This window comes from Bubalus bubalis, chromosome 22, assembly GCF_019923935.1.
Source record: "Bubalus bubalis isolate 160015118507 breed Murrah chromosome 22, NDDB_SH_1, whole genome shotgun sequence".
NCBI lineage: Eukaryota > Metazoa > Chordata > Mammalia > Artiodactyla > Bovidae > Bubalus > Bubalus bubalis.
In genome coordinates this window covers 38,832,925-38,858,422 of record NC_059178.1, presented here as the reverse complement: position 1 = coordinate 38,858,422, position 25,498 = coordinate 38,832,925, and the positions used below count along the sequence as shown (strand labels likewise).

Sequence of the window (25,498 nt, the reverse complement as noted above, 5' to 3'; positions counted from 1 at the left end):
AGTGCTCATGAAGTATATTTGTTCAGTAAGCTAGTAAAGATATCAGTGACTTTATGTGCCTTCCTTCATGGAATTCTAACTACTTCTCCCTGACACAGAGATTATTTTACCTATTCATAACTAGCTGAGGAACCTCAATTTTGCCATTCATAAAGATAAAAATAAAATAATGATACTTGGCAGAATGAATGAGGCTCACAGAGATTAAATAGCAAAAGTGATCAGGCAGATTGCAAGAAGGCAATTACATAGTAATAATCTAGGTCTGTCTGACATAGTTGCTAAACTTTACTTTAGTCCACTGATGTCCATAGGTGAAGCTGCCTGTTCAGAAGAAGGGATACCTTGGGAGCTGCAACTTTTTACACTGTAACAGTTATGTGATGAGGCATGAGTATACCATTTTGGGATGATAGGATATGCATGTCATTCAAGCTGCAGAATTGTCAAATTATGTATTTTATAAAGTAACAAGATTGGGAGATATCATCTTAATTTAGGATGTAACCTACCTACACTCTGACTACTGAATCACTTGCTTTAATTACTTTGAAAAAACTCATTCACTTAAAATCTCCGGTGGATGTCACAGTTGCTCTAATCCGGCTTGTCTAATACTTGATTAAGCTCTATTTAAACACTGGAATGGAGAGCATTGCCACAGTCTCCCATGAACATAAGCTTACATTCTTGATTTCTTTTTATTTTTTTATAACTTCCAAAAAAAAAAAACAAAAACCCTACCACATCCTAAGGGTACAGCAGAAGTTCAGAGAATTCTAACATTGTTTCAGTTTTAAGACCAAAAAATGGTGTGGTAGGTTTTACATGCATAAATGAGGAAAGACACACTTACTTTGTGCTAACAGCAATCACATCCTAAGTCCCCAATTAAAATGTGACTTTTTACACTCCAAAAGCCCCACAGGACTGTTTAGCCATCTGTTTAATGAAACAGCCACTATGGATTTGGGCATAAATAATTATTACAGTAAGGACAGTGCTGAGGATAGATCAAGTCATCCCAGTTGAGCATGACAGTTAATTATGAAGAGATAATTAGTGCGAGCTAGTTAGGATCAGCTCATATCCAGGAAAGAAATAGGTAACAAATCTCAATCTTGGTATAGATCATATAAAGTGGATGATTATACACATTCTTAAATCATTTTTAAATTTTTTAAGATATATACCAAATAGTAGATTTACTGAGCTATATTCAATCACAAGGAGAAGTATTATTTTCCATAAATTATCTACTGATAATATCTATTCTTTGCATTTGATTTTTTGTTGAAATATTATTATTTCAAGTTATTACAATGGAAGCTTGTGTGTGTTACTGGTGTTAGAAGGAATCTTCTGCATTTATCCCTGGTGGAACCCATGACTACAGCCCTTAATGTACTGCCAGGAAAACACTGAAGAGATGATTTTAGAATAAGCTCTCTGTGATTAAATGTAACAAAGGAAAGGAGCATTCCTATGAAGATGGTTCTAAGAACTCATGCTAAATAATAGTTTCAAATTTCTCTCTTAACACTGCTTTTATAAGGAACACAGTTGATTAATTTCCTTCTCACTGTCTTGGTCTAAGTACTTTTGAGTTGTGAAATAGATATTAGCTACATTATGGAGGCAAAATCAGCAAAATTCTTTCATATTTAGTAAAGTATAGCTGGGTACAGCATAACTGAACTCTGTGTATTGATCAGCATTAGCATTCACTACTGGCTCATCAGTATTAGAACCAAGGGGATGTTTACCAGGATTGCCTTACAGGAAAAAAAGAACAGAAAAGAACTTCTCTGCCTGGCTCCTCATTCTCATTTTGAGCATGAAACTAAGCTTTATTATGTTTCATGTGTTACAGTAATTTCTTGGAACTTCTGTTTGCTCCAAAATGAAAATCTTGTGAATTTAGATTGCTTCAGTTTACAATTTGTGACTGAATTAAGTTCCATTTTATCATGTTATTAATGAAGAAGAGTTTTAAAAAATTAATAGGAAAACATTTTACGAGGATTTTGACCACTCAAAGATAAGGACTTTAAGAAGGTCCTAATATATTCTTTGTTTCAGTGCAAAATTGAATTAGCTGTACAGGGATTCCTCTATAAGAATGTGTAGTATTTAAGAGCTCTAGTTTTCTTTAAACTCATTGAGGCCTTAGTTTTAAAATGAGAATAAGTTTTACTAAGGAATATTATTCCAAACGTATCATCAGAATTACATATTGGTGTTTCCACATCATAGCTGTGTGATCTTGGGAAAATTATATAGGGATTTAATTTGGTTTTCTTTAAAAGAGTGATATAAGTAGTATATTTTTTCCTCAAGTGTTGTTTGGAAGAAATCAGATAATGAACCTAAGATTCTTGTGTTAATGCCTCCACACCTAAGCACTCATTATGAGTTAGGTATTATTAATATTTATCTTAAAATTAATGAGAATGAACTGGACTGGTGTTCTTGGAGACACATATTTTGTCTTTAGTTAGTATAGTTTAAACTCCTTGAAAAACACATATATATCTCTTAAACTGTAAGAGAGATTTTATTCATTCATTCATTCTGCCCTTCTCCCATGAGCTTATTAGTTATAATTGTAAACAAATGTCTAAATAGCTATCTTTGGTATGCTTATTTTTAGTTGAGCCAAGAGTTTATGTGTAAACATTTCTCCTAAAATATTTTTATTCATAATGAATTATGTAAAAGTACTAAGTATACAACAGAATTTAGGAGAGTGGAAGAGATGAGAACTGCGGTACATGAAACCTGGCTTCTATTTCCAGTTCAGAATTAGGCAGAAAAGTTTCTTCAAAGTTTAAAGAAACTTGCATTGAATGATCGCTATGGCCATTTACAGTTGTCAGGTTATGATTCTACAATAAACTCAGAACAACTCTAATTTCAAAATTATATTGTGTAACCTCTGGCCATGTTTTATCACATATCTTTGCTTCTACCCATTGCTTCCTCTTAATAGGAAAGAGTACATGATTGCTTTATCTTGCAGTCAACTTTTTCCCCAAAATCTTGAAATGAATAGGTTACCCAGTGACCTTAAGAAATATCTCATCCTACTCAGCCAGGACATTATTCTAGTTTCTGAGAAAACCAAATAAATATATCTGGGAAAAACCCAACTCTATCATTTTCTCAATAAGGAAACTATATAGTTATTATACACAATAACGTATACTCTTCTAGTAAAAGTCATTTCCCGTTTTAAATATTAAAAAAAAAAAAAAAACAGAATTTGAGAGGAAATTCTACCAACTAATTTTACTTCAAAAGATGTTTTACCTTGTGTACTCTCTTTTCTACAAACTTTTATTTATTTAAGGGATATATGTATTTACTACTACAATTTAATCTGCTTGATGAAACTTCATAGTATTATATGGGCTTCCCTGGTGGCTCAGACAGGAAAGAATCCACCTGCAATGCAGGAGACCTGGGTTTGATCCCTGGGTTGGGAAGATCCCCTGGAGGAAGGCACAGCAACGCACTCCAGTATTCTTGCTTAGAGAATCTCCATGGATGAGGAGCCTGGCAGGCTATAGTCCATGGAGTTGCAAAGAGTCAGACACGACTGAGGAACTAAGCATAGCACGTAGTATTATATATTTCTAATTTTGAATAGAAATACCAGGTTATACCTGTGGCGGATTCATTTTGATATTTGGCAAAACTAATACAGTTATGTAAAGTTTAAAAATAAAATAAAATTTAAAAAAAAAAAAAAAAAAAACAAAAACAAAAACAAAAAAAAAAAAAAAAAAAAGAAATACCAGGTTAAACGAATAAATGAAATGGATGAAGAACTTTCATAGAGACTGCTGATACTGTGCTTTGCTTTTGTTAATTCAGTGTCTAGAACCAAATGAAGTATCGAAAGATGTAGTTTATAAAGGTATGCAGTTTCACTTCTAGTATTTGAATAATGCCAGCTACAGTCAAATAAATGATTTTTTTTTAATAAGGGAATGTTCTTATTCCCATTTTTCCTATGACCCCTTTGCCTCAAAACATAATTCAGTTGTATATCAACTGAATCAGTTCAGTTGTATATCAGGACAACATTGAATATCCAATTTCCATGAAGTTTAGAGTATAATTTTGAGCCACGCTATGGCCGTCTTTTAATGAAACACTGATTTTTGTAGCTGAATATATTTTCAGTTCTGAGCTAGACTGTCTTATTCATATTTAGCGAAGTGCAGAAAGAAATGAAGCAATATTCATTTCGAAATTACGTATATATCCTTTATGGCAGTTTAAAAATTTTAAATGTTTACCGCACTTGACCCTCTCTATTCCCAATATAGAGTCCTGGCTTTGTAATTTCCTTGTCAAAATATTTTTGCTTCTTTCTTCCTGCTACCTATGGGGCCTCTTTCTTTTCTTTCTGTTGGAAAAATCACATCCCGAGAATCCTAATGCTTTGCTATCAGAGTTGTCCAGCTGGTGTTTCCAATATCTTACAGGGTTAGCAAGTGGAGACTGTACCGCATACCTTTCCTACCTTTTGCCTGCAGAGGCCACTTTGGAGTTGGAAACCTGGGGGAGTTGGCTGAGGTAGCAGCAGAAATTTCTTCCTAGTTCAAGCAAGGTCAAAGCCTGGTCTCTTTCTGCACTGAACAAGTGCTACTGAGAAGTATCCATTAAAGCACTGTGGGTCTGTATTTATCTGTTTTAGAATATTGTTTGAGATAGAAGTGCTATGGTTCAGTTTGCTAAAGCACATGAGACATGCCAGAGTTAGCAAAATGAATCAAGTCCAATAAAGGCATGTTCACGTTCATTTACAAAAATACTTAAAAGATCGTTATGAGTTTGGTGGCTTCTAGTAAATATGTGTGGTATCCACATGTAATTTGGATGGAGGCTTTGAAAACCTGAGATAGCATGCCATTACATATGCTAGTTTCCTAAAAGACTCTTTTTTTTTTTGTAATTTCATATTTTGCTCTCACCTGATTTAATTTTTATGCATTAATATCTTCTTATCTACCATTTGCTTGTCTTACTTTTTAAAAAAATGTTCAGTATCTTTAAGTACTTCATCTTTCAGTTAGATAATTTTGCATGTAATTATGGGGAAAATGGAAAACTTTTCAGATTATCATGAATGATACGGAAAATCACAAACACTTTGTACCTAATTAGGAACTTAGGGGTTTAATGAATTTTAATGTGAGCTACATAGAAGATGGATTTCCAATATGTACCCATTACATTATTGATATTAACACATATTTTATAAATAAAACATGTAGGCACATACTCATCTCACGTCTAGAACACTGAATTTTTGTTATAGAAAAATTGTTGTAGGCCTGAATTTTCATTTTGTTTTTAAGCTAAAGTAAGTTTTTTTTTAAAAGGATTTTATTTGTATCAATTGTGTCACAACTTAGCCTGTAAATAGCCATAATATTTCATGTTAAGATGGTTTGGCATGGTCAGAGTGTCTGTCAGTTTTTCCAACTGTTTCAGCCCCGTCTCTTGTTTTGTTTTTTTGTGCATTGTCGTAGGTTATAAGAGAAATAAAGGACTTGTTTTCCTTACAAAACCCAGTCAGGAATTTTGCCACTGCCTGTTCAAACTTAATGGCCCAGATTAAACACTTGTGACAAAGGAGCTATGGGAGTGAATGATGGATCTGTAGTATCTCTAACGTTAACCTCTAACTAGCTCTCATTATTCATCTTTGAAATTTCCATTTCCTTTTTCTATCAAAATCAGTTCAGTTGGAATAAATTGATACTCTTGCACGTCCTATGATATCTTCTGAGCGTAGTGTTGGTCTCTTAATGATACTGTTAATAATTTTTTCATGTTCTTTTCTCTCTTTTCTTTTAGTCTCGACCTATTCCTTCCCACCTTACTTCAGCAGTTGCTGAGAGTATCTTGGCCTCAGCCTGTGAGAGCGAGAGTAGAAATGCTGCCAAGAGGATGCGCCTGGACAGACAGCAGGTACTGAGGAGTCTTGTGGGCTGGCGACTCTCAGCTGTTGCAAATATGGTCAAGTTAATCTGATTCATGAGGAAGAGCAAAATCTCTGGAATGGATTTGAAGTCCACAGAGAGATTGCTTTTCTTTGTGTGATGTGAGGTGAAACTTGAAAATACATCTCTGTGAGACCAGTGGAGATGCAATGACAAAATTTTTCTCTGATGAAAAATGGACAGTTGTAAAATTAATGAGCTATAATTCTTTTTAGTATCCAATTTGAAATCTAGTGACTTATTTAAATAAGAGGCTCTAACTGATCACTTACAATAATTTCATAAATTTATCTGATCTTTTATGATAGTGACCTGATTGTGCTCTTTTTAAATGGAAGTGAACATCTCTTTAATTTCCTCTGGTCCACTGCCAAATTTCAATAGGTTATGCTGGGAATACAGAAAACACAATATAATCTTGAAGACTAGAAAGTCATAAAATGGGGTATAAAATAATTAAAAACTACATCCTGGGCTTACATTCTCATTAACAAATAATTTACTGTATAACCATTAAGTATCTATCTATATCTTTTTTCTAAGGCTATATATTCATGTAGAAGAGATATGTATTTTTTGTGCATTGTTCATTGATGTTTTGCTTAGTTTTTCTCTTGGTTTATCTGCATCTGTCTGTCTCCCCTTCTCATGTCTGGAATGTCTTTCTTTCTCTGTTTCCCTTTTCTCCCTAGCCCTCTTTCTTAATCATCAATAATAAAGACTAAATTATAATATATAATTTTAAGTGCTATGTATAAAGTATTCTGTATTCTGACTTTTAAATTATTTTTACAACAAATGATCTGGGAGTTTCATATTTCTCATTGAGGCTGGGATAAGGAGACTGAATTGTCAGCCCAATTTTGTTTTGCCTGTGAGCCAATGGTTTCAAAGAAAATAGAAAAAAATTTTCCATTCCAGACTTAATATTTTAAAATATTTTAGAATGATATTATTTTAATTGTATGTGTTTATACTTAATATGGCTTATACCAGTACTTCTAAGCAATGCAAAAGATGAAGGCTTTAGTTAAATTTAAAATGGGGTATTAGCCTCATATGATAATATATATATATATATATATATATATATATATATAAATGCTGATTTGGAATTTACTATTCATTCTTTGCCAAACACATTTACTCACATATACATATCCGCAGTAGAGATTTTGTCATGATTATATCTCTAAAATTTATCTTGCTTAAAATAAATTATAGCCCAATATACAATATCCAGTTTAGCATAGTGGTTAAGATTGTACATTCTGGAGTTAAATACAACTGATTTTGATTCTCAGCTGTACTCTTATTCACTGAGTGATCTTCATCAAATTATTCCCATTTTCTGTGTTTCAGTTTGCTCATATGTAAAATAACAGTAAAGTACTATTCTTAATAGGGGTGTTTGAGAACCCTGAATGTTAGATTTGTGTTAGGTACTTAGCAATTTGCCTGGCACATGGCAAGCATCAAAAATTTCAGCCTAGGAAAGGTTATTTTAATGGATGTTCTAGCTTTTCTGTCATTGCATTGGTATCAATAAAACTATAAAGAAGCATTAATAGTATAATAGGAGTTTTTTGAAGTCAGCCTAAGTCCATTTGAGTAAAGATTATTCTAGAAATCAGAGTGGTAGCATGCTGGGATTGAAAGGATTCTCCTCAATGTCAGTGTACACGTGCCTCACCCAGTCTGCACTCTAGACTCTGCCTGAAAGGTGTATGGGCGCACACGTGTTCCGTCATGTCCGACTCTTCCTGACCTCATGGACAGTCTCCTATGCCCATGAACTCTTCCCAGGCAGAATACTGGAGTGGGTTTCCTCCTCCAGGGCATCTTCCTAATCCAGGGATGGAACCTATGTTTCTTGTGTCTCTTCCATTGGCAGGCAGATTCTTTACCACTGGGTCACCTGGGAAGCCCTCCCTGAATCATGTATGGAGTATCAATCATATATGCAGGCATTATAAAAATTAGATGACTGATTCACATTATGTACTGCCTGTGATATCCTTTTACAATATCCCAAAAGCCTGATCATCCACCAATATTTGGCCAAATCACTTAACCCCTGTTGGCCTAATCTGTAAAATAAAGGGTACACATATAAAACTATTTCTCTTTACTATGAATTCTGTAGATTTCACTTGGCATGTAGCACTAAGGCTTCAATCAAATGGATTCTGTATTTTTATCAAAGCATAGAGATGTGGTTGGGGAGGCTCTCTTAACTGGATCTAAACACTCTTTGCCTAAGTAGAGACAACCAAAGTTCTTTTGGGTGTTGGCAATGACATCATACTTTTTTAGGCACGTTCTTAACCTAACTCACAATTCTTAGAATTTGCCAGTGACTCAGAAATTCTTCATTGTGCCCCTGGCTTTCTGTGGGTGTTTGAAAGTTCAAACATAAGACAATTAAAATCTAAATCCTGTTCATCCACACATATGACTACTTGTTGCCTCTGGTTAGCCATGCATAGAGCTGTAATTATATGTGTCCTTCAGAGTTTATGAAACTTGATAAATTAATTGGCCTTTATAAAGCTCTTTGAGCTATGAACATGAAAGGTACTATGGATGTGTTAAGTACTTTATTTCATATGTCCACCTTGCCCCAGGATCCAGTGTGTGTGTGCAGGGGGAGCCTCAAGCCTGAAGCAAGCCAGTGGCAAGGGTGGGAGCCTGCTGCCTTGTCAGCAGTCAGATAGCACAGGGCTAAAGTCAGTCCCCAGTGTATTACAGAATATGGTCAGCATTTATTGTCTTTTAACATGAAAATCTGGTATTTCTATGTTACCTAGGAAATCCTTCCTCACCTTGGCAATTCAAAAAAATAGGCAGAGTCAGACTTCACCTGTCTAATTCAATGCCATAGCTCAAATTAAAAGATTGTATTTTTTCTGTGTTAGTTATATATTATTTGACTGTGTGTGTGTAAGCCAAGTTGCTTCTGTCATGTCTGACTCATTGCAACCCTATGGACCATATCCCACCAGGCTCCTCTGTCCAGGAAATAACACTGGAGTGGGTTGCCATGCCCTCCTCCAGGGGATCTTCCTGACCCAGGGATCAAACCTGCATCTTTTATATCTCCTGCATTGGCAGGTGGGTTCTTTACCACTAGTGCCACCTGGGAAGCCCATTATTTCACTACTATTTCTTTAAAAACAAATCCATCTCAATATTTTCGGTTATACTTCATCTCACCAGAGAGACAGAGGCATAAAGTGAGAGAGATTAGAACCAACCACTTGTTGGTCATTTATCTCCCGTTTGTGTGTACTTTACTCTTTTTGAAGGATGCTGCTGCTGCTAAGTCGCTTCAGTTGTGTCCGACTCTGTGCGACCCATAGACTGCAGCCCACCAGGTTCCCCCGTCCCTGGGATCCTCCAGGCAAGAACACTGGAGTGGGTTGCCATTTCCTTCTCCAATGCATGAAAGTGAAAAGTGAAAGTGAAGTCGCTCAGTCATGTCCAACTCCTAGTGACTCCATGGACTGCAGCCTACCAGGCTCCTCCGTCCATGGGATTTTTCCAGGCAGGAGTACTGGAGTAGGGTGCCATTGCCTTCTCTGTTTGAAGGATGACATATGTTTTATTCCTGGGCTTATTGAAATCTCAAGTTATTGTGTGAGGGTCCCCTTGTTTCTTATCCCTATTTAGTTCTTTCAGTTAAACTGTAGTTTTATAGAAAGAATACAGAAAACCAATGGTCAAGGGCCTCCTTGGAAGATCCAGCCCTCATGAAGGGCAATGCAGCATGAGTATTGGGTGACAGTTTTCGTGGTGACTGGGACAGATAGGAAATCAATGGTAGACTGTGATGTAACACCTTTGACTCTATTGGAAAGAACACTCTAGGGGAAAAGGGGAAATGACATGTTAGCTGCTTGTGACATAAAAGGTGAGAGAGCAGGGGAAAAAATACTGAAAACTGATGTACTTCTGAGTCATGTATTACAAAACAGAAAGTCCTTGTTAGTAAACCAGCAGGAAACCATTGGCCGAAGACCTAAAAATATTTAGTAAGCCTGTAGTTCCTGCTGCTCTGTTCTCTATAGTGCTGGTGAATGTGACTTGTTACATCTTCATTATTTTTCCTTTGTTAGGGTACCAATGAGTGGGCATGTTATTAAAAGAAACATAGGTGGTTGTAGCCCTCAAGGTAGAAGATTCGGCCACATAAGCACGGTGGCAATGTTTCATTTTGTAGTGAATGTATTTGGGGAATATCTGAAACAACAGATTCCAGACAGTTTCTGAGACAGGCAGGTCTCCTTTCATATTTCCTTCTGCATGTCCTTTTGATAACATTTACAAAATTCTACAAATGCATAATTGAAAGTCATATTTTTTCAATAGACTTTTATGCTTAAATGTAAACATTGTGATAGTAACTGAGATACAGCTTTAAACCTGTTTCTGTGGTTTCAAGCTTCCAGCCCCCATTCTCCTATCCCTGCTCTGTCATCCTCAGCTTTTAATCAACTTCTAGCATTTATCTTTATTATATACAGCATTTTGGAGAAAGAAAACTGTATCTTTGAGTGTTCCAACATGTTTCAGCATGCCCCTTTCATCCAAAGGGGAATATATACTATGTAAGACAAAGTACCACCTACAGTATAATAGTTACTTGAATATATTATATTTCCTCTGTAACACAATGCAGTTTTAAATAATTGAGATAAAATATACTTCCTAAGACATCTAACTGTAGTAGGTCTTATTTTCCTCATTAGTAATAATATTAAGAATAACAGAAATAGCAGGAATATACATGGGTGCAGCACTGTGCAAGGAGAGTTGTAAGCCTGTTTTATGTAACTGTCATGACTTTTCATGAAGGGGAGACACGGGGGCTTATTATTCTTAGGTCAGAGCTGCTCAGGATAGATCCCCACTTGAATCCAACCTTTGTGCATTCTAAAATTGTGCTAAAGGACCTCCCTGGAGGTGCAGTGGCTAAGACGTTGCCTTCCAATGCAAGGGGTGTGGGTTTGATCCCTGGTCAGTGAGCTAAGAGTCCACATGCCTGGAGACCAAAAAAACAAAACATAAAACAGAAGCAGTTTTGTAACAGATTCAAGAAAGATTTTAAAAATGGTCCATATCCAAAAACCTTTTAAAGAATCATGTGTATAGTAGTAACATTTTAAAAAAAACTTTTCAGACCTGCAGGCTTATTTTTTTGATAATTTAGGAAATAGAGAAATGTGTAGAGAAGAAATACAATTACTAGTAGTTCCACTCTTCAGTTTTAGAGTATGATTCTTTCTACTACTCTTGTTATGCAAAGCTCCCTGCTTTAAAAAGCAAAATAGTATCACACTGTATCCTTCCACTTAGCTTAATGTTATGAATATTTACTGTATCGCTATGATTGCAACCATGAAATTAAAAGTTGCTTGCTTCTTGAAAGAAAAGCTTTGACAAACCTAGACAACATATTAAAAAGCAGAGACGTTACTTTGCCAACAGAGGTCCAGCTAGTCAAACTTATGGTTTTTCCAGTAGTCATGTATGGATGTGAGAGTTGGATCATAAAGAAGGCTGAGCGCCAAAGAATCGATGCTTTTGAACTGTGGTGTTGGAGAAGACTCTTGAGAGTCCCTTGGACTGCAAGGAGATCAAACCAATCAATTCTAAAGGAAATCAATCCTAAATATTTATTGGAATTACTGATGCTGAAGCTGAAGCTAGAATCCTTTGGCCATCTGATGTGAAGAGCCGACTCATTAGAAAAGACCCTGATGCTGGGAAAGTTTTAAGGCAGGAGAAGAAGGGGATAACAGAGTATGAGATGGCTGGATGGCATCACTGACTCAATGGACATGAGTTTGAGCAAGTTCTGTGGGAGATGGTGAAGGACAGGGAAGCCTGGTGTGCTGCAGTCCATGGGGTCGCAAAGAGTCAGACATGACTGAGTGACTGAACAACAAATGTAAATTTATGGATTACTTTTTAAAGTCACTTAATACTCCATCATGTAGTGTTTCCTGAATTATTAAGTATTGATTTTATTATTTCTACCATAATTTTCCTGTGAAAAGGATGTCTTGCCAATTATTTCTTCAGGATAAATTATGAGAATTGGATCAAAAGCTAGCAAGGTTTTTAAAACTCTTAATAAACATACAGTCCATGCATGCCCTTAATTTCTACCTTATTCTTATAAAAATAAGCATTTTTGCTTGTTTTATAACCATACGCCTATTAAAAGCTTATTTTAACTTCTAACAATCTAGGAATCTTTGATTCTTTTCTGACTCATTTGGCTGTGCCCGGTCTTGGCTGTGGCATGAGGGATCTTTGATCTTCAGTGCTACATGCAGGATCTTTACAAGCATCGATCTTTTCCACATGTGGCATGTGGAATCTAGTTTGCTGATCAGGGATTGAACCCAGGCCCCCTGCATTGACAGCATGGGGTCTTATCCACTGGACCCCCAGGAAAGTCCCTGGGAATCTTTGATTCTTAATCAATGATTCCTAAACCTTTCAAACACAGCATGTCATTTTTACAGTTAACGCCTTGACATGCCCCCCACTTTTAGATCCTGAAATGTAATTTATAGTTAATATAAACTACCTGATGCGAAGAACTGACTCATTTGAAAAAACCCTGATGCTGGGAAAGATTGAGGGCAGGAGGAGAAGGGGACAACAAAAGATGAGATGGTTGGATGGCATCACCAACTCAATGGACATGAATTGGGGTAAACTCTAAGAGTTGGTGATGGACAGGGAGGCCTGGCATGCTGCAGTCCATGGGGTCACAAAGAGTCGGACACGACTGAGCGACTGAACTGAACTGAAACTGTCTATGCTCACAATTTAAATATATGTTCATAACATCTTGATCTTAGTGTGTAAATGTGTTATTTATTTAACTAGTAATACAAAATCTAACAGGCTTCACAGGTAGCACTAGTGGTAAAGAACCTGCCTGACAATGAAGGAGATGTAAAAAACGTGGGTTCAATCCTTGGGTCAGGAAGATCCTGGAGGAGGGCATGGCAAGCCACTCCAGTATTCTTGCCTGGAGAATCCCATGGTCTAAGGAGCCTGGCAGGCCACAGTCCATAGGGTCGCAAAGAGTCAAACAGGACTAAAGCAACTTAACACACAAACACACTTATATATATATATATAATCTAACAACGTGTGCTTTGGTGTGGAAACATGCGGATTCCACATCACTAGAAGATACAATGAGCTTTCCAGGTGGCTCATACACTAAAGAATCTACCTGCAATGCATGAGACCCTGGGTCAGAGAAGATATCCTAGCGAAGGGAATGGCTACCCACTCCAGTATTCTTCCCTGGAGAATCCCATGGAGCCTGGAGGGCTGCTATCCGTGGGGTTGCGAAGAGTCATACGCAAGAAGATATAATAAAGTCATCAGCTGCTTCTACCTGTCCCTCAAACCAGTGAGGAAAAAGCAGCTACACCTGTCCTTTGATACACGTGTGTCGTGGATACTCAGAACACTTTATGACATGATCTTTCCAAACATTGTAAAACTATTGGTAAAGTTCCAAACAAACTATAGCACAATACTCCTTTGATTTACATGGTAGTGTATTCCTGAAACAATTCAAGGTGTATTTTAAAGCATGCACAAAAGCATTTGTATACCTAAAATGAAATTAAACTTTAGGCTCAGTAAATCCCGTTCAGGTCTCACCTGCAAACAGCAGGGCTTTTTGAAACTCATGTGGGAACAGAGACAGTTCTCAGTCATTTGAGACTGCCGAGAGCATGTCAGAACTTCCTGTAAGCTTGTCTGCCCACTTCCTGTATCACCTAATATGTGTTTTCCATATGTCCCCTAGGGGTGGTAATACTCTTTGAGAAGTACTGCTATGCATAGACTAGTCTAGGATTTGAATACAGGAATGAGAATAATAAATTCTCAGATCTATTCCTTGATAACAAACTTGTAACTCAGTTACTCCCATTTTGAAGAGACTGGCCTTGAGGTTCAAAACCCACAATTTTCCATAGATTTGCACTGATTATATCAAATGAATTCTCCCTCCATATTTTTCTACCTTCTGTCTACTTTTTGGTTTTAAAATTCACCCAAGTCTGAAAGTAAAAACTGCATGCTTTAAGATAAAAATAACTTAACCAGACCCTTTAGTTTAATTTTATTTCTTTGCAAGAAGGAAGTAATTGTCAATGGCCATAGCAATTATGCCCCTAGTCAAAAAGCTAAGCCACATATGATTTCTAATTCCAGTTGTATTCTTAGAGTGTAATTCCATTTTGTATTCATCATTCAACTATGTTCAATATCTCCTGAGATTGCAGTTACATCCGTTTCTAATTTGGAAGTCACCATCAATTAAATTACCATGTTTAACATTTACAGTAGGGAAACCACGACATCCAACAGTTTGCTACAAATAGAGCCACAAAAAGACAAGGCTCAATAATCTTCAAGTATGCGTGTTTTCATCAGTTTCAACCATGCATACATATGCTCTTTGCACAGTCGCCACTGGAGGATGTGACTGGGTGTATCCTGAAGCATCTGCTCACTCTCCACTCACATGGTCTCTAAAAGCCTGGCAGGGTTTAGTAAATAATCATTGCAAAGCAAAGGAGGTCTTTGCTATGTGGGAAATAGCTAACACAAGTGGATAGACATCGAACCATGACCTTAAATTCACGAGCACGTGAATTTGTCATGGTGGACAAATTAGTAAACCCATCCAGAGGACTTGGAGACACTCTCACTACAGCAAACCAACCATCATACCTCGTCCCAGAGAACAAACTCTGGGAATGGTTATAATCACATTTTAAAACAATTAAAATAAGAAAATATTATACATTTACATTTTCATATTTTTGTAAACATAGAAATTTTATAAACATAAAAACTAAGGAAAAGTAAATATATATACCAAATTTAAATGTTGACTGGGCTTCCCTTGTAGGTTAGTTGGTAAAGAATGTGCCTGCAGTGCAGGGGACCCAGGTTAAATCCCTGGGTCAGGAAGATCCCCTGGAGAAGGAAATGGCAACCCACTCCAGTATTCTTGCCTGGAGAGTCCTATGGATAGAGGAGCCTGATAGGCTACAGTCCATGGGGTCGCAAGAGTTGGACATGACTTAGCAACTAAACCAGCACAATGTTGACTTCCCTGGTAGCTCAAAACAGTAAAGAAGCCACCTGCAATGCAGGAGATCTGAGTTTGATCTCTGGGTCAGTAAGATCCCCTAGAGAAAGGAATGGTAACCCACCCCAATATTCTTGCCTGGAGAATCCCATGGACAGAGGAGCCTGGCAGGCTTCAGTCTGTAGGGTCACAAAGAGTCAGACACAACTGAAGCAGCTTAGTATGCACAGATATATAAAATATCACTTATAATTACAATTAATATTTACTATTCTCATTTAAAATTGGAGTTCTTTGTATACATTATTTGAGAAACAAGGTTAAAATAGTTTTACTAAAATTTTTATTTGCTCTGTAGGGAAGAATATTTGACCTGTCTTCTGTTGGTATAGAGTATACCAAGATACTGCTACTGCTGCTGCTGCTAAGTCGCTTCAGTCGTGTCTGACTCTGTGTGACCCCATAGACGGGAAGCCCACCAGGCTCCCCCGTCCCCGGGATTCTCCAGGCAAGAACACCGGAGTGGGTTGCCATTTCCTTCTCCAATGCATGAAAGTGAAAAGTGAAAGTGAAGTCGCTCAGTCGTGTCTGACTCTTAGTGACCCCATGGACTGCAGCCTACCAGGCTCCTCCATCCATGGGATTTTCCAGGCAAGAGTATTGGAGTGGGGTGCCATTGCCTTCTCCAAGATAACTGCTTTACAAATCTGTACTCATCCAGTATTAGATTAATAAAGTAGATGGACTTCAAATGTGTTTTATTTCCAACTTGAGTTTTATAAGATAACTAAATGGTAGAAGTTTTAAATCTTCTTTTCCCAAGGTTTTTTAATTGCTCTAGGTCGTTCCTTAAATGTTCCATGTATCTTTATCTGCAAGGAATATGATTAACAGGAGAAAATTAGTGCTATGTATCCCTGAAGTAGTTTACTTAGCAACTATTCATTATATGGAAGAAGTTTTGCTTGGTACAGAGGCTACACAACAAGGATGGGGAACCTTTATTGAGGCTTTACCAGGTAGTAGGTTTATTTATACCATTTGCTACTGAACTGGTATTTTTATTCTCTCTTCGCAGCTTGATGAAGTATAACATTTTTCCTCTAAAAACTCACATTCTATTAAAGACAAGTGAAATCAGTATAGTAAATGAAATTATAAGGGTGTGATTAGATTGTTGTGAAAGCAAGAGGAGAGTGCTCCTAACTTTGCCAGGAGGGCTTCCCAGAGGAGGCGATATTTGAGCCAGAGCTTGAGAAATGAAAGAGATTTTGAGAGACAAAAAAGCTAAATGATGATGCTCCAGACACATGGAATATGAACGTTTCCTGAGTATTAAAAACAGTAATCTCCTGTGAGGGAAACTTGAGATTCTTGGGAAGACATAAAAGGAGAAAGTGTTAGGTTGAAGGTTAGATTGTGGACATTTTAAATGCTCTCTTAAGTTGTTGTTTGCTGACTCACGTCCATCTCTTTGTGACCCAATGCACTATAACCCTCCTGGCTCCTCTGTCCATAGGATTTCCCAGGCAGTACTGGAGTGAGTTGCCTTTTTTTTTTCTCCAGGGGGATCTTCTTGACACAAGGATCAAACCTGCATCTCCTACATTGGCAGGTGGATTCTCTACTGCTGAGCTACTGGGAAGCCCTCTATTAAGTTATTTGGATTTTAAATACATGCCAAGATGAGTGGAAGGAGAGTGGAATGTTTAATTTTGGGGAAGCTTTGGAACCCTAGGGACAATGAAATGTATCTGTACCGGGGCAAAGATGAGGCCCCAATTCAGCAATAATTCCTTTCTCTACCACCTACATTTCAGATTTACTATTTAAATGTGAAAATATTTAAATTTGAACTAATGCCAAAAAGTAATTATGAAGACTAATCTGCTATAGGGTGTTTCAAAGTTACAAATGAGTGATTTGGGAATACCTACTCATCCAGGCTGCAATGTTAGCTCAGCTAATGAGAAATCAGAGGTAAATGTTTTCCTATAGCTTCAATGTGTGTAACTATACACATAGATTATTATTCTTTCTATTGTAAAAATTTTCATCTTTTTTATGATGTCTCAAAAAACTAACATTATGATTTTCCTCAATGCCTTTTCATCTATTTTTTCTTAAATTGAGAGTAAGGTTACTTCCGTAAAAAATTTTTTCTTAGTGTATGTATTTTCCTTCTATAATCGTATATCAGTGTATAGCTGAGTTATGATACACAGTGCATGATGCTTTGGGTCTCTCAGAAGAACTAAGAAGACTATTGATCAAATAGTTTCCCTTTTATACAGATGGGGAATCTGAATCTGAGAAGCTTTTAGGTGATATAAATGGAGTTTGGGGGGTTGGTGGATGCTGTAAACTGCCTTAATTTCTGAATTTTTTTTTGTCTTCCTATTACTCAATCTGTTTTACTGTTTGGTTTTCTGGCTTCATTGAGCATTCTCCCACATTTGTATAGAATTTTTTTTTTTTAGGTACATCTTTGGCTTAGGATGTTATTAATTCCAAGTAGATAAATACCAGGATATGAGTAGGTGGTTTGAATTCAGAGAGAGAAATTCATCAAAATATGTTGATACACTTTTCAGTGCCAAAGTCAGGGGAACATATGGTTTACTGGGTTCTCTGCGAAGACTGCATTTTTGTTAATATCATTTCTTTTAAAACCAGTTATTTTAGGCTTAGCAGATAAATGAAGAGTCTGACATACTTAGTTTATGCCAAATATATTCACTTTTATAATTTATTTCTCATAATTTGTTCATTCCTTGTCTTGTCTTTTCTCTTTAATCTAACCACTTTAAAACCCATTAGTTACTCTGAAACAATAATGTTATGTGTATTAGGGAGATTTAGCCATAGTCACAAATTTATTATGAAATTAGACAATGTAATAGCTTGACACATTGGGCTGTGCTTCCTAAAGAGATGTATGACATCTGGCATGACTCAGTTGGTAAATACCATGAGCCCAGTGGCCTCAAGAAATATATATTGGCCTCTCAGTTACTATGGAGAAGGCAATGGCACCCCACTCCAGTACTCTTGCCTGGAAAATCCCATGGACGGAGGAGCCTGATGGGCTGCAGTTCATGGGGTCGCGAAGAGTCAGACACGACTGAGCGACTTCCCTTTCACTTTTCATTTTCATGCTTTAGAGAAGGAAATGGCAACCCACTCCAGTGTTCTTGTCTGGAGAATCCCAGGGATGGTGGAGCCTGGTGGGCTGCCATCTATGGGTCGCACAGAGTCGGACACGACTGAAGAGACTTAGCAGCAGCAGCAGCAGCTCAGTCACTAGCACTCTGCAGGGCTTCTGCAGAGCTGGGAATTCTAGATAGCTGTGCATTAACCTTTATTACAAATGACTTTACTTTCATTGGTAGTGGAAATATTCCTAGCCTCTCAGTGCATCTTTATTTCATGCCTTAAAATCTTTGGATCAAAACTTTTAAAGACGGACTTAGTTATGAATATTTACTAGGGATTGGGTGGTGCTGACATCAGAGCTTCAGCTACTGACATGGGTACTGCGGAGCAGGTGATGAAATCGGTGATCTTGTGCAGTCTGCCCTAGAGAAAACTCCCTGCAGCAGCTCAACTCACTTTATTGGTAATTTGCCTCTTCCTCATAATGGTGGAGACAGTTCTGACTTTCTGAGAACCTTGGTAGCAAAATTGATGTTTAACTATTAACTTTGCTGAAATGGATTCATCTCTTATAAAAATCTCTCATCCTCAGGAAGAAGGCCCCATCTTTCCTGTGCTGTCAGTGTTCTTTGCCTTGTCCAGAAATACTGTTTTTTTCTTCAACAATCCAATGGCTTCTCAGTGTCTACAGAGCAGTCTGTATTTTCCCTTATTTATACCTGGTTAAAAGAATATGTATAATTTATACCCTGTTAAAGATCCTGATGCTGGGAAAGATTGAAGGCAAAAGGAGAAGGGGGCAGCAGAGGAGGAGATGGTTAGATAGCATCACTGACTCAATGGATATGAATTTGAGCAAACTCCAGGAGATAGTGAAGGACAGAGGAGCCTGGCCTGCTACAGTCACAAAGAAGCCGACATGACTTAGCGACTGAACAACAACAAAAGAGTAGAAGGAAAACTACCTGTGACTCTCTAGGGGTTTATGCAAAGCTATTTTCTACGAGTTCTTACCTGCACTTATTCATCAAGAAGAAAATGATACTTGTATAGATCAAAAATCCAGTCACATTTGTTTTTAAGCTTCCTTTAACATTTTGCCTTGAACACAAGCAAGATCAAAGTAGCATTTCTAATGAAAGAATTAAGTTGAAAGTCCAGTGAGACTCCTGCATCAAGATCAAACTTCTCACTAAATCACTTCTCTGGTAATATTCCATGTTATTTCTTCTTGGTTTTTGTGCTAGTTCTGTTATTTAAGAAAACATAATAGTGCATTCTGGACTTGATATATAGGAGCCCTCAGGGGCTCCGGCATCCGGCAGAAACCTTTGCTATTTTCATCCTTGAGGTTTGAGACTAGCCTCCTATTCCCAAATCCACTATGTAAATGTGAGGTTTAATGGAAGTCAAGGTTCTGAGTTCTAAAAAAGAGATCAGAGAGCAAAAGTATCAATACAAAAGAGGTCAAATGTATAATTGTGAACTTAAGTTACTAAGTAGGTAGATGTAGAAGTCTATCTGAATCCCAAAGGCATTATGATCCCCATCAATAAACAGCAGTTAAAGTAAAGCTTTCTACTATGTGCCAATATCCTTCTTGTTGGTTATTTTTGCTACATGCTTGCTTTTGGGTAGGGGGGACCTGAGAAATTTAGAGGAAGCATGTAACCTTTGATTCGGGCCTTTGGAAAATACATTCTGTAGACACTGATGCAGTGGCCTGTTTTAACCACGTATGTGGACGGACACACAAAGTTGCTATACTTGGGGATTACTAATATATACATAGCATTTCAAAAGAATAGCTTATTTAAAAAATTTTTAAATTATCATTTTTACTATAGGAAATATGGGACTCAAAAATCATTAGAGCTTCTGAGAAACTCACAGGCCACTTAGTTCAGTTACTTACTTTATAAAAGAAAAGGGCCTGGAAACATTCATTTTTAGTTTAGATTTTCCTTCCTTCCTTACGCCCTCCCACCTCCCTTTCTTCAGTGACTTTTTTTTTTCATATTTCATTAGAAACAGAGTGTTCTTTAAAAAGAAGGAAAAGACTAGTACAGTATGAAGAATTTAGCTTTCTTTTGATTTCAGAGTAATGTTCTGAGCAATGAAAATCAGAATGCTTCATAAATTTCAAATATTAAGGCCATCCTTACTATTTACTTACTATGTAAAGTCTGCATCCTTACTATCCTTATTCAGGACTAAAAATCACAGGAAGAGGAAATGCAGTGCCTCCTTGTTCCTGTTTTGTTTCTATAGAAAGGACATTTAGGGGCTTTAGAAATGTGTGAAAGTGGAGCCGCACCTTTAGTGCTCCAAGCACACCCTCTTCCCACCAGTATGTCTTTGCCCAGGCAGTCTGTCAACTCCAGTTCCACTCCTGTGTTTATTTGCACACCCCCGTCTCAAGGTGCACCTGCTTTAGAGGCAGCTCCTGGATCAGCTCTCAGCCCACAAAGCTAAATCCCCTTCCTGGTTCTCTAGGTAGCAAGGACTATCAGCACAGCATATTTTAGGACTTGATTATATTCCCAGGTAACATTGTAATAGCCTCCAGGTGTCTTTTGGAATATCAGCTTTATAATATTTCGTCACTCTGTGGGATTAAAGCAGTTTTGGCTTTCATCATTCTGAGCCCCAAAGATACCTAGTCATATCCTGGGGAAAGGATAAGCAGTAAATAAAACATCCACTCGTGGCTTGATGTAACATAGCAGAACATTCAGTTTTAGGGAAGGAAAGAGCCTTTTAATGAGATGCCTGCCAACACAACAGGAAATGTTCAAGCCTGAGAACGGTAATATGTGGCCAAATAGAGCAGGCATCATTGGAATTAATACTGTAATTTAAAATGTCGCCTGACAGCTTGGTAAATACAGTTTTAACACCAAATGGGGAGGCTGGGGAGAGGACGTCTCAGTTCTTTGAGCGCTATTGCTTTCCACTGTTCAGTGAGGAAAAGAAGGCAGCTATTAGGTCCCTGACAAAGCAATTATACAGACAGAGACACTGGGAGTTGACCTGACATTTGCCCTTGGGTAGTTGTCATGGCAGCAGGCTGAATAGAGCAGCAGGATACAATTGCTACTGCAGGCTTGGAGGAAGTTCCGCCCTAAATGCAGCACATTTGAACATTAATATACACGCGTGTGTATTAATCGTTCCCTAATGGTGGCCATCACTGTCCTTTGCTCAGCACTTACCTGATTTTAAGTACTCATTTCGGAAGAAGTCCATGTTTAAAGGTAAACCACATGCCTTTGCAAGATCTGCAGTGATGTATCCAGGGTATTGTTCCTCAGGGAAGTTATTTTAAACAGTGTTGCTAACAAAAGAAAGGTTTAGATGCTGTAAATGGATGTAGCTTTTTTTTTTTTTTTTTTAAGCTATGTAGGCTGTGTCTATTCTCTTCAAATAAGTTTTGTCCTTATTTACTCTTTGCTTATTCCCAAATGTATGCAGGCACCTCTAGATCCATGTCTGATATGCAAAAGATAGCTATTTAAAGTTATCTATAGAAAGATGTGTGTATAGAGAAATACATTATGTCCACATAAAGGAGAAGGTATTTGTCAATATATTAAGAAAGACTTTGAGGATAGTACTGGAGTACTTATTTGAGTTTTTAAAATATTGCTTTCAGTTTCATAGGCTAAATTTGGTTTTAATGTAGACAGGTTCTCCTAAAACTGAAGTCTTAATAGCAACATTAAATTACATATCATTATATAGTCATATTTTATAAGCAGTTATAATTATTAATGCATGCATAGTCGCTAAACACTCTAACTGCATAATTTTTTAACAAAAAATATGACTCTGTTCCAGTGTTAAATAAAATATATGATCTTCTGCCTAAAACAAAAAGAATAAAAATCTTAATATTCTGTATGATCAGCAGAGAACCTGTATATTCTAAATCACGACCTTATGGAATTATGGAATAAGCATCAGGAAAGGCTCATAAAAGATTAATATACCCATGTACAGTAGGGTGTGTTAGTTCTTGCCCTCAATCAATATGTATTTCCAACTTTAGGAGAAGTTTTAAAACTGAATTTTTAATTCATTTCTTTTGAGCTGATGAAAATAGAAAGAATGCTACTGACAAAGGTAGAAATATAATCTGACTAATAATAATATATTTTTGCTGAAAGTTTAAGGAAAATTAATGTGATATATTGAGTTACAGTAATTTCAAACCAGCATTTCAGAAATTGCAAAAGTATGCATATACAATAATCTGAATACATGATAGCCTAAATATAAGATATCAAGTTAAATTGAATTTTGTCTTTGTTATGACTCAGGTTGGAAATTAGGGGAGTTTTCCAGAAAGACTGGAAGCACAATTTGTTTGGACATGAGAATATGTAAATATCAAAGTTTAGTGTATTATAACAAACTTATTTTTAAGAATATATTTTAAAACATAAAGGATGTTCACATAAATGACACAAAAATTGAGGGTATGTCCAATCTAATCTAAATCCATATATTATATGTTAAGGGAGATGCTCTTCTTTATTATTCCCTAGGAATACATAAAGGAGCATTTGTCTGCTGTCTCAAGCCATTGAGATAGAGTTGTCTGACTATCTCTGTATTGTGATCTGTAGCCACAAGAATGAGGGTTAAACAGGAAAGTGTTCAATGAGTACATGTTTAGAAATAAGGAAACCTGACTGGCTTTTCTTCTCAGAAATAACTTGAATTAGGAATTTCCAAATCATTTCATTCATTAAGTAAGCAGTGAAGTTAGTGTTAGTTGCTTGGTTGTGTCTAACTCTTTGCAATCCCACAGACTGTAGACCACCAGGCTCCTCTGTCCATGGGATTCTCCAGGCAAGAATACTGGAGTAGATTACCATTCCCTTCTCCAGAGGATCTTCCCAACCCAGAGATAGAACCTGAGTCTCCTGTATTGCAGGCAGATTCTTTATCGTTTGAGCTACAGTGAAGACCTTAAGCAGTGAAACACCGGGCCAAAATCTTTTTTTAACTTTAGAAGTGATCCAGGAGAGTGTGATCTGGCATTTGATGACCACTGAAAGTAATTGAAGGCAAGCAGTGCCAAGATTTGGAACACATAGAACTCTCGTACTGGAAAGTGTTACAGAAGTTAGTCAAAAATGGTTCAAACAAAAGGGGATTTAGAAGCTTGGTTAGGTTACTAAAAATTCTAGCATTAGGCCAATTCTGTATGTGGTTGATTGTCTTATAGATAAACAGGATCTCTCTCAGAGATCTCTTAACTCTACTTCATCTTTATTGCTTCTGTTCTCAGACAGTTTCTCCCTCATGGTAGCAATGTGGCTGCAGCAGCTCCAGCTTTCCATTGTCCTCACTGACTATGATTGAGCTACACATTCAACCTGGAAGCAACTGCTGAGGTCAAGAGAACAGACTAGGTTGCAAGCTCAATTTAGGATTCATGGATGTGGTCATCTATGTACAGTATATGAAATAAGAGTGGAAGAGGAAAATCAGATATACTTTACTAAAAGAGGGAGGGGAGAAGGTGAATGCTGAAAGGTCAGAGGAAAACAGTGTTTGCTCTAGTGGGCTGTATTAGTTTCCTAGGGATTCCATGTCAAAGTACCACAAGCTTAGTGACTTGTTCTTGTTGTTTAGTCGCTCAGTCGTGTCTGACTCTTTGTGACCCCCATGGACTGCAGCATGCCAGGCTTCCCTGTCCTTCACTATCTCCTGGAGTCAATGATGCCATCCAAACATCTCATCCTTTGCTGCCCACTTCTCCTCCTTCCCTCAATCTTCCCCAGCATCAGGGTCTTTTCCAATGAGTTGTCTGTTCACATCAGGTAGCCAAAGTATTGAAGCTTCAGCTTTAGCATCAGTCCTTCCAATGAATATTCAGGGTTGATTTCTTTTAGGATTGACTAGTTTGATCTCTTTGCTGTCCAAAGGACTCACAGAGAGCTCAGTGGCTTAAAACAAGTGTTTTATCTCACAACTCTAGGGGCTAGAAGGCCAAATTAAGGCATTGGAAGGGCTGTGCTGTGTCCTAAGCCTCTTGGGGAGGACCTGCCTTGCCTCTTCCAGCTTCTGGTAGCCTTAGGCATCCTTTCGCCTCTAGCAGCCATCACTGCCTCCACTGTCACATGGCCATATTCCGTCTATGTCTACATCACTTCCATTCCTATAAGGATACCAGTTGTATTGGAATAGGGCCCACCCTAATTCCCTATGGTCTCATCTTAACTAGATTACATCTGCAAAGACCCTATTTGTACATAAGGTCACATTTGTGGGTATTAGGGGTTAGAACTTCAGTATGTTTTTTGATGCCACAACTCAACTTGTAAAGTCTGCCCTCTGCCTTCCTTGCCAAAGTCATGTCTTTCTCACTTGCAAAATACATTCATATTCTCCACTTTATCAGAAGTCTTAATACATTCCAGCATCAACTCTAAAATCTCATCTAAATATAATTAACTTAAAAAATCTCAAATCTTATAAATCATCTAAATCAAGTATGGACCATTCTGGAGCAAAATTCCTATCCATGTGTGGACCTGTGAAACCTAGAAAACAAGTCATATGCTCCCAAAATACAGTGACAGGAGAGGCACAGGATAAATATTCCGATTCCAAAATGGATAAGTGGGAAGGAGACAGGGGATCATAGGTCCCAAGCAAACCTAAAATTCAGCAGAGAAAAGTCTATTAGATTTCAAGGCATAAGAACAGACCCAATGAAGACATAGAATATAATGTGTACCTATAAATGCAAAATATATAACTATTTCAAATGCTATTTAAATGGAAAACTTTTATAAACTATCTGTTTTATTTTTAAAAAGATTTTAGGTAAAGAGAATATCTGTATTCATTTATTTGCTTTAAAAAATTACATGAGTTTTATCAGGAGACAGTTATGTATAATCTTTCTCTTTCTCTCTTGTATATAGTATAGAAAACCTCTTATACAAAATTAAATTTCATAGCAAAATGTGAAGAAATGTTATCATTTCTTCACATTGATAGATAACAGTGATAGATACAGAGAATACAAATAATGGAAATAAAATTTTTAAAAAATAAGGTATATATTAGCCCTATTGACTATTGATATATGCTTTGCTTTCATGAATGTGCCAAATATATATACTCCATTATGTTATTATTGTCAAATAGAGTAAGT

The 25,498-nt window shown here is 37.1% G+C and overlaps 1 protein-coding gene across 10 annotated transcripts in view; it reads left to right on the top strand.

Annotated features, from left to right (window-relative positions):
* Positions 1-25,498, top strand: part of NOL4 (nucleolar protein 4) — a 563,001-nt gene that overhangs the window by 442,127 nt on the left and 95,376 nt on the right. For all 10 annotated transcript variants that reach the window (XM_025273156.3, XM_044934427.2, XM_044934428.2 and 7 more), the window contains one exon: positions 5,875-5,988. In XM_025273156.3, coding sequence (XP_025128941.3) covers positions 5,875-5,988 — 114 coding nt within the window. The remainder of the gene's footprint in view (positions 1-5,874; positions 5,989-25,498) is intronic.